We start from the raw sequence: 20,153 nt of genomic DNA, 5'->3' as shown, positions 1-20,153 counted from the left end.
TTTTAATCTTAGATTTTAAAACAGAGTCACACCCCGTTACCTAGACTTTCTTGGGACTTGCAGTGTGACCAGCAGAGCTTAAAGCTGTCATCTCTGTCTTGGTTTCCTGGGTAGCTAGAATTATAGGCCTGTGCCACCATGCGTAGACATTTTTCTTTATGAACCTATAGTTCGGTTAGGTGTTAGTGGCAACTCTTTTGTTCTACTTTTTCCATTAGTTGACTTGGCTTTAAGAAGTGTAATTGAGGCCGGGTGGTGGTGGCACACACCTTTAGTTCCAGTCCTCAGGAGGCAGAGGCAAATGGATCTCTGAATTTGAGGCCAGCCTGGTCTACAGAGTGAGTTCCAGGACAGCCAGGGCTACACAGAGAAACCATATCTCAAAAAAAAAAAAAATATCTAAAGAAAAAAAAAAGAAAGAAAGAAAGAAAAAGAAGAAAAAAGTATAATTGAATAATATGAAAACTCATTTAATTCTCTTGTCTGGCATTTTTTGTTAGCCAGCTTCCAAGACTGTAGTGGAGGCTATGAGCTATTACCATTTAAGGCAGTCTGAGTTTCCTCACAGCATGCCACATGGAGAGAGGTTGGACCAGCTGAGTAGAAGGTGTACTGCCTGTTTAGATATAGCTGTGGGCATTGCACATCATCATTTCTGCTGCATTGTATGTACATTGCAGGCTGAAAAGAAAAGAAGAAATAGACTCCATTTTTCACTAGTGTGGCAGACTTCCAGAAACCATATGTTTGTGGGAAGTGTGCTCTGGAAATCTTGCAGATTTGTAGCTATTTTAAAAATATATAGTCTGACACATCTCTGATCACAAAAATTCACCTGTATCCTATATGCAAAAATATATTCACGCTATCTCACACAAGAACTCCTACAGTTTATTTTATAAGAGAGGCTCACACTCATGTTTAGGTATAGAGAAGGGTTTTCAGCTGTGTTCCTGAAGAACATCTTTTAAACGGAAGAAGACTAGATTAAAATGACAAGGTTGTTACCTCACTTATATCTAGCATGCAATGGTAGACCACTGTAGACTACTCTACCCGTAATGAGGGAAAACAGGGATTCTGAAATCCAACTGGGGTCACTGCTTTGATAGAGCCATGGTTTTGTTTTGTGGACTTACCATGGAATAAAATTTAGTTATTGATTTTGCTTTTGGATCATCTTTTCTATAGAATGCATACCATGATCTAGTGATTCAGCTCAAATATAGTTTTGTTGTGGATATGTGAGGCTCTAGATTCTACTGGAAAGGTGAGAGGAGGGTCACAGGAAGGAAGGAGAAAAGTGTGAGATGAAATTAAAACATTAACTTACTAAAATGAAAACACAAAGGCCCATAAAATAATTATCACATTATAAAAGGCCAGTAATAAGATGCATTTCCATGAAGGTTCAGAGTAACATAGATTAAATTAAGAAGTTGTAAAAGATCAGAAATTAAAATGGCACCAGATATATATTTTTAGTTTGTATGCATTTGTACATGCAAGTACTTGAGGATGTATATGTGGGGGCCAGAGGTTGATATCATATGTCTTCCTCTTCAGATCTCTCCCTTGACTGCTCATCTTATTTTTTTGAGACATAGTTTCTCGCTGAACCTTGAGCTCATCAGTTGACTAGGCAGGTTGGCCAGTGACTTCCAGGGATCTTCTTGGCCCCATCTCCTACCCATCCTTCGTACTGGGGTTGCAGGTGTGCGTCTCTATGCCCAGCTCTTACATGGGTGCTCGGGGTGTCAGCATAAGTCGTCATGCTACCCATCAGACATAGTGAGTGAGATTAGAATCTAATGCTCTTGGAGAGTCTAGAATACATAGAATACAAACTACACAACCTCAAATTTGAATATGAAATACACTAATTATCTAATGTGAAGGCATATTGAAACTTTAATATTTTTTAAGTCTCAATATTTATCTTCCAATATAAATCTTGTATCTCTGAAACTGTCTTAGCTTTTTCTAACTGTTATTTTCTGTCATAACTCATGCAGTATTTTGTGGGAGGGTATGGCACCGAGGCTCAAACTAAGAACCAAGCTAGCCTTGGTTCTTCAGGCTGGGTTGAATTCCTTGCTTTTACCTGTTTTTAAGTTTTGAGACAGTGACACACTGTTACTCAGGCTAGTCTTCAACTCACAGTTCTTCCTGTTTCATTCAGCCTCTGAATAGATAGGATTATAAGCCTTTAACACTAGCCTAGTTATTTTAATCCATGAGTTTTACAATCTTAGCCAGTAGAACTTTTTGGGGGGAGCACCTGGAAATGGAATTCTTACTCCCCCTGCCCCCAAAAAAGAAAATCTAAAGTATGAGAGAGAGTTTGAGCCAAGCAGAGGTGAAAACAAGAAGTGCTCTCATGAGCAAGTGAAAGTCTGAAAGCACAAAGAGACACTTGGCAGTGCCTGGTGGACTTTTGACTGTGATCATCCGAAGGGAGCTTCATATGTTTGAAAAGTTAACCATTGTTTCTTGCAAGAGAAACTACACCCAGAGAATTAGATGATCTGTATGATAGTTTCTATACAGTGTTGAAGGTACTTCCTGGCTTTGCTGACTGTAATTCATGTGGCAGGACAGAGATAAGTTAAAGACCTGCTAAATGTATCGGAGACAAGACTTCCTATGATTTAAAATCCCATCTCCCTTTCTCTTTTCCCTAAGTGTTAAAGAAAAGCAAAGTTCAAAACCCTTTGAGAGGTGTTAACAATGGATTTCAAAAGCAGGCAGGCAGTGCTTTAGCAACTGTCCAGTAAGGAAAACACTTTCTAAAAATGTTAAAAGCATTGTCTCTCAGCAACCTTACTGGAATCCACACATAAACACAAAATGTTCATTTATCCATCTCCATTTCAGGTATGGCATATTGTCCAAACAGATCATTGCCCATTTTGTAAGCATAAAAAACGTTTTTAAATTTTAGTTCTTATTCAACAGCTAAATTGAGCATCACTTCCTGTTTTTAAGGCGCTTAATTTTATGTCATCCACTTGCTGTAAAGTTGTTAGAGATTTGTTATATATTAGGGAAATTGCCCTTCAATGTGTGATATGACTTTCAACTGATTTGACTTTTGCTTTGATTTATGTTAGTTAGCTTGTTGGTGGTGCTGGGGATAGAACCCAGAACTTTGGGCTTGCTAGGATATGTTCAACCACTGACCTTTTTTGTATTATATTGGACCAGTTGTTTTGGTTTGGTTTGCTTTGGTTTTGGTTTTTCGAGACAGGATTTCTCTGTGTAACAGCCCTAGCTGCCCTGGAACTCTCTCTGTAGACCAGGCTGGTCTTCTTGAACTCACAAAGATCTGCCTGCCTCTGCCACCCAAGTGCTGGGATTAGTGTGCACCATCACCGCCCAGCTTGTTTTGTTTTTGTTAATGTAAAATTTGTCATTATTTTCTCTTTATAACTTTTGAATTTAGAATTACAGAAATCCCTTCATACTTTTTCCACTTCAAGGTTGAAATATTCCAAAGATTTCTTTTAGTTCAAGATTTTAAAAACTTTATATAATCCTTGATCTATTAGTTTCTGTCTTATTATAAATGTGAGCTCTTGACTTTTTTCTTTTTTGCCAAACATGACCACACTGTTTTTCAACTTTGTTTCTACTTCAAACCTTAATAACTTTTTCGGCATTTTATATTTATTTTAAAATCTTTCTAGCCATTCACCAATGTTATACTTTAATTTTAATTAATAATTAAGGTTTTAATTTTTAATTTAATTAATAATAAATGTAATTCATTTTTGCTGTGTGAAAGAAGTAATAACTCTTTGTTTTCTGTTTTCAGATTATTTTCTTTCTATTTTTGCAAATTTTTCATTAGGGAATACTTCTAGTGTCACTAGGGACTACTTCAAGATTCGTAAAGGATGTTTTCTTCTAATAAAATGTCCAACTCAAGTTAGTTTCTATCATTAAATGAAATTATAGTAGTCCTACAAAAATATACCAATATAAAGTATAAAGTTTTAGTAGTTATTATTTAGTATCATCTCCAGAATATACCCATCAGTCTCTTTTCTTTCATAGGAGAATGGCTGGTTGGTTGACTTATTGTTAGCTCAGATGTTTGCATTTTTCAGTGTTCATTTATGCCTGAAGTACTCCTTACTCTTTTATAATTTGACTTCTTCTCAATTTATTGTTTGTTTTATTGTGAGACAATATCTCCCTATGTAGCCCTGTAATCTAGAACTCTTTGCGGACATAATGGTCTTGAACTCATAGAAATTTGCTTGCTTCTACCTCCCCAGTGCTGGGATTATAAAGGTGTGGGCCATTGAAGCTGGCCAGCCTCTTCTTACATTTATGGGAGAAAGATGTTCTTTTAAAAACATCTTGCTAAAATAAATATTGACTGAATTACTTTCTGATTAGGTTCCAAGTAAATAATGACTTGCTACTCTTTAAAATATACATTTGTGTTTACATATGAATCTGTTTGTAATGTTTCTAATATTTTAGTAGCTCATGTATATAATTTTTCTTTCAAGATCTCTAGCAAATGTCTCAACTTTAAGGTAGATTTTGCCCAACATCAAAAACCACTTAGCAACACCCACTTGTATAAATATTCTGGATAAAATGCTTTCAATAAAGAAACAAAACTAAATTATATCATTGGAATATGAAAACTCAATAATGATGTATGTGGCTTTTATAGAGAGCATTTGGATTGTTTGCTTTCTAGAGCATTCTTCCTCTTTTTCATAGGAACCATACTTTATTTTTGAGGTGCTTATAGTTTATAATTTATATAATTTAATTTAATTATAAAATCACTTGCCCAGGGCTGGAGAGATGTCTCAGAGGTTAGGAGCATTGCCTGCTCTTCCAAAGGTCCTGAGTTCAATTCCCAGCAACCACATGGTGGCTCACAACCATCTGTAATGATGTCTGGTGCTCTCTCCTGGCCTACAGGCATACACACAGACAGAATATTGTATACATAATAAATAAATAAATACTTAAAAAATAAATAAATAAAATCATTTGCCCAAGGAAATTTACTTATGTGGAAATGCATGACCCTTATTATTTAGGGCAATTAAGTGATAATTTTATTATTAATATTCTACCTAACGATCTTCTCTTTTTTTCTTCAGCCTGTATAGTAATCCAGGTGGGATGCCTCCTTACCCTTCTCAAGGTTTTCCATTCCTTCCTCCATATCCTCCACAAGAAGCTAATAGGAATATCGCATCTTTGTCTGTAGCTGACACTGTTTCTTCTTCAACCACAAGTTATACTGCAGCCAAGCCAGTGGCTCCTTCATTTGGCATCCTTTCAAGTCTGCCATTACCTGTTCCCACAACAGAATCTTCAGCACCGGTTGGTATCTTCAGGAGTCTGTATTTTGTACCTGTGAAATAGGTGTTCAGTCAGCTAGCATGTGTTATGTCCGTTTACTGAGATAGGCATGAAATAAAAGATTAAGTCATACTTTTTATCTCAAGTGAAAAAACTCAAAAAGGTAACCAATAAAGAATTGCAGATATAGAGCTTTTATAGATAGTGTAGAGTTATGGGAGACAACTGAGGTCATTGCCCCCAGAAACCAAGTAGAAATAGTAGGGAAATGGTATCATTTCAGTTTTTTACTTTATTCCCAGTGCTTCAGACTATGCACATAGTAGATGTTCTGTGAAAATGAGGCATATAATGGATGGGTCCATAAAGCACTTAGTGATTGGAAACATTGGCAGGGGCCTTGTACTGTATGCCAGGTAGCATGGTAGTTAAGTTGCCTATAATAGCTCTCTCTAGCTGTTATGTAGGATATATTGAACAAGGCATACAATGTGATTATATAGAAGAAGCAAGTATCAAATCAAAGAGGGTCTGTTAGAGCATGCTGAAAGTTTACAGCTTTTTATTGGCTTTAAAATTGTAAGTTCATAAGTGAAACTGGTATCTGTTGTCATGTAAGATATGATAGAAAAAAGAGACCAGTATGTGCATACAGTAGAGTGCATATTTGTAGAGTTGGAGACTGGCATAATGGTCAGGCATTAAAGGCCTGTGCAATCACAAGGAACTGAGTTCAAATCCTCAGAACCTACCATAGAAAATCCAGGCGTGGTAATCCATTCCTGTAATACCAGTACTGGGGAATTAGACACAAGATTTCCTGGGCTCTGTTAGTCATCCAGAGTAGCCAAATAATGAGTTCCTGGTTGAGTGAGAAAACCCTGTTGTCAACCTTCCGCCGCCCAACTGAGAAAGATACCCAGTGTTGATCTCTGGCCTCACCTCAACACACATCTATACCTGTACTCACATATACACACACAAAATACAAATACATAAATATGTATATGCATATACATTATAGTCAACATTACTGATTTTACAGTTTAGAATTATTAAAAAAAAATAGACCTGAACAGATTTTGTTTTTCCAAAATTTTTCATTATTGTGTTAATAATGATTATGAACACACTATCGGTTATTTTGCTTTTTGAGACAGGGTCTTAGTAGGTAGCTCTTGCTTTCCTGGAACTCACTGTGTAGGCCAGGCTAGCCTTGAACTCAATGAGATCTTCCTATCTCTGCCTCCTGAGTGCTAGTATTAAAGACATGTGCCACCATACCTGGCAACAAACTATAATTAATATTTAAAATATTTTAAGGAAAAATTTGGGATATTCTAATACATAAACATCATAAACATTCAAATTGGTACTATGTTCTTCATCTACCCTATTATTTAACTTAAATATGTAACTACTTAGAGTGCTAGCAATTTACTAATTTATGCTTGATGTCTTTTCTTGAAAGAAGTATATTCATTTACATCTATGAAATCCACAGATGATTATTTATACCTGTTATAGATGCTCTCAAGAGATTTATTATAACCATACACTTCCACACAGGCCAATACAGGCTCTTCTAAGGCCCATATCCAATCCCTATCAAAAAAGGTATACTCATATGTATAACAGTACATTGAGAATGAAGGCACATGTATAGAACTCATCCCTCAGGAACAAAGGCCTGAACTAGTTAGTAAGTTCAAAGTCAGGCTGAGCTACATGGTAATACCCTGTTTGAATAATGAAATCAAAATAGTAAAAGTCCATTGAGAAATAGACTGATGTAAAGGAAATATATGTACATGTGAAGTGCAAAGATGAAGTTGTGATAGTGAAAGCACTAATAGATGCAGTACTTTAAAGTTTATATCAGATAAATAGGACCAATCAAAAGTATAGCTGAGGTTTAATATTCTTCAAAACTCTTCTTTAGATTAACCAAAATGGTTTTGGTTATAAGATGCCGGATATCCCTGATGCATTTCCAGAACTTTCAGAACTAAGGTAAAAAACTTGAAGAGTAAAGATAGTCTTGTCTATTTTATTTATAGTTTCATATTCAAATTAAGTTAAATGATTTAAACTTTTTTCACTGTTCCTTCACTGTGGTTATCTTATTGGGTAAATGGTGTAAATCACCTTTCATGATAAATCACCTTTATGATAAATTATAACATGACTCGTCTATATCTAGGGATTGCTCTAGATGCGAAGAATGATGGAATGATTACCAGGGCAACAGAAGTCCTCTTCCCTCATGTAGCTCGCAGTCTTTGAGAATTATTTGTGAATATATTAGATTCTGATAATTGCAAAATAGATCTTTTATTATTTCTTTAGTAATGTTAATGTTGTATATAGATGAGTAGATTAAAGTTAACATAATTATATTGGCAAACTAGTTTTAGATTCATATTTTTATTCAAATTTATAGCAGATAAGATGGCAGGATTGAAGTTTAAGGTACTGTCTTTCATATAACGTAAGATGTACCACAAATAAAGCATTTGATGCTCCCTCTGTTTAGTGGAGTATCCCATGTACCACACTAAGGATTTATATTATCCATGAGGCTGTTATTAAGACCATTGAGTACAATTAAGAAGTCTTTGTAATTTTTTGTCTACAGAATATATTATACCAGGAGTGTACAGATTAAAGCCTGTGCGCAAAACTGTAATTTTGAAAAACAAAGTTTGACGTTATTTGATTCAGTATTTTAATTCATGGGTAAACATCAGAAATAAGTTTTGAAGAATGCAAGTCCCACAACAGAAAAGATGTATTACACATATTTTATGGCTTCAATATGCTATATAATGCTCAACTGCCAAGAAATAAGACTTATCTATTTTATAAATACTATCTTTCTTTTCTCCTTTTTAAAAGTTGATCTACTATAAAAATTTGTGAAACATCAACACTATGGAAAGAGAAATAAAATAGTGTGATCAGCCTCCATATTTTTAATCCTCCCCATGATTCTCACTCTCTTGTTCCTCATGTTCTTCTATTCAACTTTGTGGATAACTGTGGATATGCATCAAGCTTGCTCTATATGACTTCTTCAGTTTCTTTTTTTCTTTTTTTAGTGCTGCAATGGGCTGGGCCATTCCACATCAATCACTAATTTAAAAAAAATGCCCTACAGGTTTACATGCAGAGTAAGCTTACAAAGGCATTTTCCCATTTGAATTTTCCCCTCTTAGATAATTCTAGCTAGTGTCACAGAAAACTAGCCATCACACAGGTCACGTTGAAAAATTGAACATTTATCATCGTGGAGGAAACTAGATGATTGATGCTAACAGTGCCTTTTGTCTTATGTCTGTAGTGTGTCACAGCTCACAGACATGAATGAGCAGGAGGATGTGTTACTAGAGCAGTTCCTGACATTGCCTCAACTAAAGCAAATTATTACTGACAAGGAAGACCTAGTAAAAAGTATCGAGGACTTAGCAAGTATGTTTCCCTTTGCTTAAATTCATAAGTCCTGAGAAAAATGTGATCTGTGCTGGGAAATAAGCCAGAGATTTATTTATCTTACAGGAAAAAACCTCCTTTTGGAGCATAGCTTGGAAACCAAAAGGCAAACCGTTTTAGATAAGGTGAGTTACTGTTGGTCACTTTTAAGATATTGTTTTTACAGTTCAAAAATCAAATTAAACAGAATTTTATGTTTTCTTTTAGTATGAATTACTTATACAAATGAAATCTACCTTTGAAAAGAAGATGCAAAGACAACATGAACTCAGTGAGGTATGACTGACTGGTTCTTTCTGGTCCTCATGGGAGCTGCTAATCTGTAGTTTCTTGGTCACTGCCCTTGCTTGCACTTTGTCAGAACTGTTTATTACCCACCTGAGCCAATGATGCAGTAGTTTATAGGAAGATGAAAAATAGTTGTATGGAGTTGGTTGCAGTTTAAAAATGTTTTTGTGTATGTGAGTAATAACTGAAAAAAACTTTAGGGTTCAACAAGTTATGTAATTTTTATTGGTTTAGTTTCCAATCAAAAATAGTCTTGATCTTTTATACCAGACTTCATAAAGATCATACCATAGAGAGTATAAGAAGATACTATGCATTTAGTTTCAGTAGAAAGTATAATAATCAGTTAATTCCTAGATCTTTTTAAGAAAGATTTTTATGTGAACAGTCTAGTTCTCCAATTGTAATAGGAAGCAAAAGCATAGAGCAGATAATGTTCACATTTAAATACATAAATTTAAAATGTTTATGTGTTAATAATAAAATCAAAAGTGAAGTTTTTTGGTTTTGTTTTTTAAAGAACGCATGTATAATATGGATAACACAAATATTGCCAGTGGGTAATAATGAACAAACGAGAAAGTAGGAAACCCAGCCAAGGAAAACTAAATGTCCTATAAGAGTTCTGTTATACTTACTGAGATTTTGTGCACCCCCCCATCATCAACACAGTTCAGCTTTAACACTTTTTCTTACCCAACATTTATGTAATATTTGTTCCAAGTGATTTCCCCATCTCCCCCCCCCGTCCCCCCCGCCCCCCCCCCCCCCCGAGACATGGTTTCTCTGTGTATCCTTGGCTGTCATGGAGCTTGCTCTATAGTCCAGGCTGGTCTCAAATTCAGAGATTCACCTGCTTTTCCTTCTCAAATGCTGAGATTAAAGTCATGTGTCTATCTCCACAGCCCAGCATTTTTAAGTAAACAATATATTGTATATATTTTTTCTTTTCATTTTTTTAAAAAAGAGAAGAAACTATTTTTCTCATTATACATACCAATCCAAGTTCCCACTCCCTCCCCTCCTCCCAATTCCTCTACATAACCCCAGACTCCCATCCACTCCATAGAGAGGGTAAGGCACATTGCTTTGGGGAAGGTCAAAGACCCTCCCTACTATGTCTAGACTGAGCAAGGTATCCACCCAAAGAGAGTAGGTTCCCAAAAAGTCAATACAAGCAGTAGGGATAAATCCTGGTGCCACTGCCAGTGGCCCCGCAGTCTTCCCTAGCCATGCAACCTGTCAGCCATATTCACAGGGACTAGTTTGGATGTGTGCTTGTTCGTTTCCTGTCCAACTGGAGTTGGTGCTCTCCCATAGCTCAGGTAGACTGTTTAAGTGGGTGAACCCATCATGGTCTTGACTTCTTTGCTCATATTTTCATTCCTTCCACTTTTCAACTGGACCTTGGGAGCTCAGTCCAGTGCTCCGATGTGGGTCTCTGCCATCAGTTTCCATCAGTTGCTGGATGAAGGTTCTAGGGTGATATTCATCAGTCTGACTATAGGGCAAGACTAGGTCGGGTACCCTCTCCTTTATTGCTTAGGGTCTTAACTGGGGTCATCCTTGTGGATTCCCGGGAATTTCTCTAGTGCCAGGTTTTTTGCTAATACCATAATGGCCCCCTCAATCAAGATATCTTTCTTTATCTTTTTTGCTCTCATCTCTGTTCTTCCTCCATCTCGACTACCCTATTCCCTCAAGTTCTCCTCCCCGCTCCCCTTCTACTCTTCCCCTTCTACTCTCTCACCCCCATGCTCCCAATTTTGTCAAGAGATCTTGTCTATTTTAACTTTCCAGGTGGATCTATGTATGTTTTTCTTAGGATTTACCTTGTTACTAGGATCATGAACTAAAGGCTCAATGTCCTTTGTTTGTAGATAGTATCCACTAATGAGTGAGTACATACCAATTCATCTTTTTGGGTCTGGGTTACCTCACTCAGGATGGTATTTTCTAGGCCCATCCATTTAAGTGCAAATTTCAAGATGTCATTTTTTTTTTTGAATTGCTGAGTAGTACTCTATTATGTAAATGTGCCACATTTTCTTTATCCATTCTTCAATTGAGGGGCATCTAGGTTGTTTCCAGGTTCTGGCTATTACAGGTAATGCTGCTATGAACATAGTTGAACAAATGTCTTTTTAGTATGATTGAGCATTTTTGGGTATATGCCCAAGAGTGGTATTGCTGGATCCTGAGGTAGGTTGATTCCCAGTTATCTGAGAAACTGCCATACTAATTTCCAAAGTGATTATACAAGTTTGCATTCCCACCAGCAATGGATGAGTGTCCCCTTACTCCACATCAATATTATTGATTGGTGTTTTTGATCTTAGCCATTCTGACTGGTATAAGGCAGTATCTCAGAGTTGTTTTGATTTGCATTTTCCTGATGGCTAAGGATGTTAAACATTAAGTGTCTTTCGATCATTTGAGATTCTTCTGTTGAGAATTCTCTGTTTAGTTCTGTACCCCAGTTTTTAATTGGGTTATTTAGAATTTTGATGTCTGATTTCTTGAGTTCTTTATAACTTTTAGAGATCAGATCTTTGTTGTAGGGTTGGCAAATATCTTTTCCCATTCAGTAGTCTTATTAACTGTATCCTTTGCTTTCCAGAAGCTTCTCAGTTTCAGGAAGTTCCACTTATTTATTGTTGCTCTCAGTGTCTGTACTACATAGGAAGTGGTCTATTGTGCCTATGCATTGAAGGCTACTTCCCATTTTCTCTTCTATCAGGTTCAGTGTGGTTGGATTTATATTGAGGCCTTTAATTCATTTGGACTTGAGTTTTGTGCACGAGAATAGATATGAATCTATTTTCATTCTTCTGCACGTTGACATCCAGTTACGCGAGCACCATTTGTTGAAGATGCTTTCTTATTTCCATTGTATAATTTTAGCTTCTTGCAAAAAAATCAAGTGTTCGTAGGTGTGTAGATTAATGTCCGGGTCTTTGATTTGATTTCATTGGCCATCCTGTCTGTTTTGATGTTAATACCAAGCTTTTTTCATTACTGTAACTCTGTAATAGAACTTGATGTCAGGGATAGTGATGCCTCCAGAAGTTCCTTTATGTGCAGCATTGTTTTGACTGTCCTGGGTTTTTTGTTTTTTCATATGAAGTTGATTATTGTTCTTTCAAGGTCTGTGAAGAATTGTTTTAGTATTTTGATGGGTATTGATTGCATTGAATCTATAGATTGCTTTTGGTAAGATTGCCATTTTTATTATGTTGATCCTACCTATCCAAGAACATGGGAGATCTTTCCATTTTCTGGTATCTTCTTCAGTTTCTTTTTTCAAAGACTTAAAGTTCTTATCAAATAGTTCTTTCACTTCTTTGGTTAGAGTTACCCCAAGATATTTTATGTTATTTGTGGCTATTGTGAAAGGTGATGTTTCTCTGATTTCTTTCTCAGCTTCTTTATCATTTGTATATAGGAGGACTACTGATTTTTTTGAGTTGATCTTGTATCATACCACATTACTGAAAGTATTTATTAGCAGTAGTAGGAGTTCCCTGGTAGAGTTTTTGGGGTCACACACACACACACACACACACACACACACAATCATATCATCTGCAAATAACAAAAGTTTGACTTCTTCCTTTTCAATTTTAATCCTCTTGATCTTCTTTTGTTGTCTTATTATTATAGCCAGAACTTCAAGAACTATGTTGAATAGATATGGAGAGAGTAGACAGCCTTGGGCTTATTCCTGATTTTAGTGGAATCGCTTTGAGTTTCTCTGCATTTAATTTGATGTTGACTGTCAGCTTGCTGTATATTGCGTTTATTTTGTTTAGATACATTCCTTGTTTCCTTGATCTCTTCAAGACCTTTATCATGAAGGGGTGTTGGATTTTGTCAAGTGCTTTTTCAGTAGCTAATGAGATGATCATGTGGTTTTTATTTTTCAGTTTGTTTATATGGTAAATTACGTCAACAGATTTTCGTATGTTGGACCATCCCTGCATCTCTGGGATGAAGCTGACTTGATCATGGTGGATGATTTTTTAATGTGTTCTTGGATTCAGTTTGCCTGTATTTTATTGAGTATTTTTTCATCTATGTTTATGAGTGAGATTGGTCTGTAATTCTCTTTTTTGGTTGAGTCTTTGTGTGGTTTTAGTATCAGGGTAACTGTAGCCTCATAAAAAGAGTGTGACAATGTTCCTTCTGTTTCCATTATGTGGAACACTTTGAGGAGTGTAAGTATTAGCTCTTCTTAGAGGTTCTGGTAGAATTCTGGCCCTGGGCTTTTTTGGTTGGGAGGTTTTTGATGAGAGCATTTATTTCCTTGCAGTTTATAGGTCTAATTAAATTGTTCATCTGGTCTTGATTTAATTTTAGTATATGATATCTATTCAGAAAATTTTCCATTCCTTTTACATTTTCGAGTTTTGTGGAGTCCAGATTTTTCAGTATGACATAATGATTCTCTGGATTTCCTCAGTGTCAGTTGTTATGTCCCCCTTTTCATTTCTGATTTTATTAATTTGGTTGTTCCCTCTCTGTTTTGATTAGTTTGGATAAGGGTTTGTCTTTCTTGTTGATTTTCTCAAAGAGCTGGCTCTTTCTTTTTTTTTTTTTAAAGATTTACTTATTATGTATACACCATTCCTTCCATGTATGCTTGCATGCCAGAAGAGGGCACCAGATCTCATTACAGATGGTTGTGAGCCACCATGTGGTTGCTGGGAATTGAACTCAGGACCTCTGGAAGAGCAGTCAGTGCTCTTAACCTCTGAGCCATCTCTCTAGCCCCTAGCTCTTTCTTTCATTGATTCTTTTTATTGTTGTCTTTGTTTCTATTTTATTGATTTCTGCCTATAATTTGATTATTTCCTGTCTTCTCCTCTTGAGTGTGTCTTCTTTTTGTTCTAGAGCTTTTGGTTGTGCTGTTAAGGCACTAGTGTGAGCTTTCTCCAGTTTCTTGATGTAGGCACTTAGTGCTATGAACTTTCCTCTTAGCACTGCTTTCATAAAGTCCTATAGGTTTGGGTATGTTGTGCCTTCATTTTCGTTGAATTCTAGGAAGTCTTTAATTTTTTTCTTTATTTCTTCCCTGACCCAGGGGTGGTTCAATAGTTCACTGTTCAATTTCCATGAGTTTGTAGGCTTTATGCAAGTAGTGATGTTAAATTCTAACTTTAAACCATGGTGATCAGATAAGATACAGGGGGTTACTCCAATTTTTTTTAATATCTGTGGAGGTTTGCATTGTGTCCTTAATTATATGCTTATGTTAATAATGTTACCATGCTGCACAGTAGATCTCTTGACTGTAGTTATCCTAACTGAAATATGTTGGCATTTTTTGTTTGTTTGTTTTATTTTGTTTTGTTTTCCAAACAGAGTTTCTCTGTGTATTCCTGACTGTCCTGGAACTCACTCTGTAAACCAGACTGGCCTCGAATTCACAGAGATCGTCTTGCCTCTGCCTGCTGATTGTTGGGATAATGGTGTTCACCATCACCTTCTGGCTTGAGTTTATTAAAACAAAAAACCCTTCAGTTCCTGGAAATATGTGCAATCAAGATTTCTAGTGATGATGAATTCTCTGAAGCTCACCTAAAGTGTGAAAATCAAATCAGTACACTTTTGATGTCTCTATATTATGCAGTATGTGCTCCAATGCCTGGCACATTGTTGCTAACGAAGATTTAATGGATAAGTAATGGAAATATATCAGACTGTATTAAATTCTAGTTTTTTTTTCAAAATGTGTGTTGCAAAAGATACCATGTGGACAATAAAAAAAGTTGTTTGTTGTACATCCCTGTAACAGTATCTTAATAATGTACCTCTGCAAAACACTCTAGGATGGCTAGTAAAATTAGTTTCAATTTCTTCATTTAGGTCTATAATCCAATTAGAGTAAATTTTCCTACTATTTCTTTTTTTCTTTGGAGAACTCTATTCAGGTCCCAGGCCAGTTTATTGAATGGGTTGCTTGTTTTTGTCTCTTTTTGTTTTGTTTTTGAATTATTTATGTGAGAAGTACAGCTGGCAAAGATTTATCTCCCATTCTGGGGGCTTTCTCTTTACCCAGTTGATTGTTTCTTTAGCTGCACAGAAGCTTTTTAATTTTGTGGCGTCCTACTTGTCAGATTGTTTGCCGTAATTCTTGGCCAAATAGCGTCCTCTTCAGCAAGTCCTCTCCTACCCCTACGGCCGTGTGTTTTCTTATAGCAGTTTCAGTGTTTGAGCTTTCATGTTTAGGTCATTGATCCATTTAGACTTAGTTTTAATTCAAGGCAATGGCTATGTGTCTAATTTTATTCTTTTGCTTGTGAGCATCCAGTTTTCCCTGCACCATTTGTTGAAGATGGCCTCCTTTCTCCATCATATATTTTTGGCAACCTTGTTAGATATACACATTTGGATCTTTGATTTTGTTCCATTGGTCATATGTCTGCTTTTGTGTCAGTATCGTATTTTTATTACTGTGGCTCTGTAATGTATCATAAGATCTGAAATTGCAATCCCTTCAGCATTGTTCTTTTTGCTCAGGATTGTTTTTTACTACCCAAGGTCTTTTGTGGTTCTGTATGAAATTTAAGGTAGTTTTTCTCTTCCTGTGAAGAACAAATGGGGATTGCATTGAATCTGTAAATAGTTTTTTAGTAAAATGGTCATTTTCCTAATTCTACCAGTCCATGAGCATGGAATGTAGTTCCATTTTCTAGTGTCTTTCTCTCTCTCTTTTCTCGGAGGTTTAAATGTTTTCATTGGTTAGTTTCTTTTCCCCTTGATATTTTATTTATTTATTTGAGTCTACTATGAATTGGATTGTGATATGACCTCTTTTTATGTTTGTTGGTGGTGTATAGAAAAGCTACTTAGATTCTGTATCCTGCCATGTTTCTGAATTTATTGTTTCTAGAAGTTTTTTGATAGAATTTTTGTTATCTCTGAAGTATAATATCATGTTATCTGCAAATAGAAATAGTTTGACTTCTTTCAATATTTGTACCCCTTTAATTTCTTCTCTTGTCTTATTGTTCTAGTTAGTATTTCTAGCACAATCTTAAAAAAGAGTAGGGACAATGGACATGTCTGTCTCTCTTGTTCTAGAATTCAGTGGGGCTGTTTGAGGCTTTTCTCTGTTGGAGTGGTATTAACTGTTCCATATATAGCTTTTATTGTGTTAAGGTATTCTCCCTGTAGGACTTTTATTTTATAATAATATGCCTTCATAGGTATATTAGAGTGTTCCTTCTGTTTCAAATCTTTGAATAAAGAAGGATTGTCTGCACATCTTCGAATGTCTAGAATTCTGTTGTGAACCTATCTGGCCCTGAACTTCTTTTAGTTGTTAAGTTTTTTGTTTTGTTTTGTTTTTGTTTTTGTTTTTTAAAGACTTCTTGGTTTAATTTTGCTGGTTCATTCGACTCTTGAAAATCATTCCTTTTAGGTTTTTCAGCTTAACAGAGTAAAGGTTTTTAAAAGTATTCTCTTATAATATTTTTACTTTCTTTGGTGTCTGTTGTAATGTTCCCATTTTTATTGATGATCCTGTCAATTTGAGCCCTCTTTGTTGTGTAGTGGATCAAGGTCTGTCAGTCTTCTTAAAGAATCAGCTCTTCGATTTGTTGATTTTTTATTTTTTGCTTTGTTTTCTTTGTTTCTATTTCATTGATTTATGCCCTGATTTTCAATTATTTCTTGCTATCAACTAGGTTTGTTCTTGTTCTTACAAATTTTTGAGTTATATCAAGTCATTTATTTATACTCCTGATAGTTTAGTATAGGCTTCTAGAGCTATAAATCTCCCTCTGCTGCTGAGTAGAATCTGTATTCTTTAGTGGTAGGGTGATATATAGTCTATAGCCATCTGTTAAGTCCCATTTGATGTATGATATCAATTAAATCTTATGTTTTTGTGTTTATTATTATTTTTTTGTCCAGATGGCCTGTCTGTTTGAAGAAAGTGGAGTATTGAATCCAAGTATTAATAATAGATTAGTTTCAATTTGTGTCTCTAAATCCAGGAGTACAATTTTAATGAAGTTATGTACACCATAGTTTGGTGCACATGTTTAGTATGCCAATGTTGTCTTAGTCAACTGTTCTCTTGAGTAGAATGAAGTGTCCCTCCTTATCTCTTGTGATTAGTTTTAGTATTTTGTCAAATGTTAGGATACAGATGCCTGCTTGCTCTATTTACCTGGCATGGCTTTATTTATCCTTTCACTCTAAGAATGTGCCTCTCTGAAGTCAGGATGTGTTTCTTAAAGACAACAGGTAAATGGATTTTGTTTCCTGATCTACTCAATCAGCCTGAGGATGGCACTGCCCACAATGGGCCGGGTCCTCCCCCATCAGTTACTAATTAAGAAAATGCTCCATAGGCTTCCTATAGTCTGATCATCTGGAGGCATTTCTTAATTCAGGCTCCTCCTCTCAGATGACTCTAGCTTGTGTTGACATAAAACTAGCCAGCATGGGTCCTAATATTCTCTTTTGCTTGATTTGTTCTATTTCTTAAATATTCTTTGAATTTTCTAGTCATTGGGCATTTTAATTCCATTTTGATTTCAGCTTTAGTCTTCTTTAATGTTTCTATCTCCTGATTAAATTCTTTTCTCAAGTGTTGGATTGTCTATGTCATTTCTGCCAGCGTATATTTGTGTTTTCTTGTGCATTACTTTGTTCATTCTCTTTTGTTTGTTCTTTCTTTTTAAGGTTGAGCTGTTTCATTGTGTCTTCTGTAAGTTCCTTTGATTTCTTTTAAATTCTGTGTCCTGGGACTCATCTAGGTAATTCTCATTGGCAATCATTTCTATAGGACTGGCAGTATTGGAAAGAAGATAGTGACTTGATCTTTCATATTGCTTGTATGTTTGTGATGAGATCTGACCATTTGGCCTTCTTTTATTATAGTTTTAAGTCTGATATAGTAAGAGCATGTTAGGGCAGAGGGGATGTAAGTTTGGGGTTTGGCTTAGAGGTTGGAAATGGCTTGGGAGGAATGAAGTCAGGTAGACAAATGGCACTGGACTGATATACAGGATGTGCCTCCTTGTCCCTGTCTAAAGTGTGGGAGTCGATTTAGCTGGACATGATGTGGAAGGGTTCTGTTGGTTTGAGGGTAGGAAACCCTCAAACCCTTGCTGAAAGTCTAGAGATTGGCTTGGGCATGGATAGGGCTGGACAGACTATGTCTGGGCACTGGATGTGGATCCTAGGCTAGACCTAGCAGGTTGGCGAGTATGTGTGTGTGTTTGGGGGAGTTCATACAGACTTACCGGGCTAGACCCTGGAAAAGGATGTGGGGGATTCAGCAGTTTGGAGGTAGAATGTGGGTTGGTAGCAGGTCACTGGGAGTAGGGGAGGGTGGTCTTTTTGGAAATCTAGAGGTTGTTCTTTTGGCAATGGGGTGTTTTCACTAGCTCAGGTTACTGGAAGTGGGACCCTGTCTTGATCTGGCTTATGGGGACGTGTGTGTCAGTGTTTATGATCAAGGGAGATCACTTGGCTGTTCAGTCTTATGAGATATCATATGAATGTTAGGATACTTTTTTTTTCCAATGAAGGACTCTTGAAATATATGAAATTGCATTGATTTTGTAGCTCTTTGGGGTTAGCATTGTCGTCATACCAGTATTAAATCTTCTAAGCGATGGCCACTTATTTGTTTTCAGTGTTTTGTTTTTCAGCAGTGTTGTCAGTGTGCACCTAACCTGCTTCTGTGGTCATATTAAATCCCTTCAATTTTGTCACATTTGGTTCTTTAGAAATGAATTACTGTCTAGCTCACTAGGACAGACAAGAACAGGAATACAAGGAAATGGAGTCACTGGGTGATCTGAGTAGGTATTCTCACAGTGATTTAATCCCCAAGTTTCCAAAGTAGAATAATGATTTATCAGTTTCTCATTTAATAGTTTGCAGCTCGTGATTTAGTTTCTTTTGTCTTTGGTATCTGTACTTGCTAATTTTATGTCAGCTCGACACAAGCTAGTTATCAGAGAGGAGGGTGCCCCAGTTGAGAAAATGCATCCATAAGACTAGGCTCTACTCAAACCTGTAGTACATTTTCTTAATTAATGATTGAAGGGAGAGGGCCCAGCCCAGTGTGGGTGCTGGCTTCAGTGGGCTGGTGGTCCTGGGTGCTATAAGAAAACAGACTGAGCAAGCCAACCCAAGCCAGTAAGCAGTGTTCCTTCATGGCCTCTGCAGCAGTTCTTGCCTCGAGGGTTCCTAACCTCCCACCCTGCTTGAGTTCTGTCCTGAATTTCTCCAGTGATGAATAGTAATGTGGAAGTGTAAGCTAAATAAACATTTTCCTCCCCAACTTTTCTTTTTTTCATTCTTTCTCTCTCTCTCTCTCTCTTTCTTTTTTTTTTTTTGTCATGGTATTCCATCACAGCTATAGAAACCCCAAGGTGTTGTCTATCCAAGTATCCAATGTGAAGATTGCTTCCCATAGCTCTGCCTCATTTTCCCTCCCTGTAACTGATATGAGAATTATGGACTAATGCAATGTTTGGTTTTTTGTTTGTTCACAGAGCTGTAGTGCAAGTGCCCTCCAGGCGAGGTTGAAGGTCGCTGCACATGAAGCTGAGGAGGAGTCGGATAACATTGCTGAGGAGTTCTTGGAGGGAAAAACTGAGATAGATGATTTTCTCAGTAGCTTCAAGGAAAAGAGAACAGTATGTGATACTCTTCAGTTGAGAATGAGTGACAACATAGTAACAAATTTAAGTATGTTCATAAGTAAAAATCATTAGCGCAGACCAAGCTGGAGTTTTGAGTACTGAGCGGACTCTGAAAAATCTCCCTGGGGGAAGGATAGCAGCACCCTACTGTCGTTTTAACCCTGTTAGTTCTGTGTACACAACCAGGTGATCTAATGATAGTTCTATTGCAGACGTGATAGTATCTGTATCATTGGGTAAATCAGCTTAGTTTAATTTTAATAGCTATAATAGTCTCCTGAAAAACCACCGTTTTTATAAGTTGCTTACTTACAAAATAGCCTATAGAGATTAAAAATACAATAAATAATAAAAAATAGA

General features: G+C 36.4%; 1 protein-coding gene across 1 annotated transcript in view; it reads left to right on the top strand.

The window, feature by feature from the left end:
- Positions 1 to 20,153, top strand: part of Vps37a (VPS37A subunit of ESCRT-I) — a 37,920-nt gene that overhangs the window by 15,505 nt on the left and 2,262 nt on the right. Inside the window, exons 5-10 of the mRNA XM_048441730.3 lie at positions 5,136 to 5,361; positions 7,283 to 7,353; positions 8,684 to 8,811; positions 8,899 to 8,957; positions 9,040 to 9,108; positions 19,644 to 19,787. Coding sequence (XP_048297687.1) covers positions 5,136 to 5,361; positions 7,283 to 7,353; positions 8,684 to 8,811; positions 8,899 to 8,957; positions 9,040 to 9,108; positions 19,644 to 19,787 — 697 coding nt within the window. The remainder of the gene's footprint in view (positions 1 to 5,135; positions 5,362 to 7,282; positions 7,354 to 8,683; positions 8,812 to 8,898; positions 8,958 to 9,039; positions 9,109 to 19,643; positions 19,788 to 20,153) is intronic.

Source organism: Myodes glareolus, chromosome 23 (assembly GCF_982192425.1).
Source record: "Myodes glareolus chromosome 23, mMyoGla1.1, whole genome shotgun sequence".
In the NCBI taxonomy this organism is placed as follows: Eukaryota; Metazoa; Chordata; class Mammalia; order Rodentia; family Cricetidae; genus Myodes; species Myodes glareolus.
This window is presented reverse-complemented; position numbering and strand designations above follow the sequence as displayed.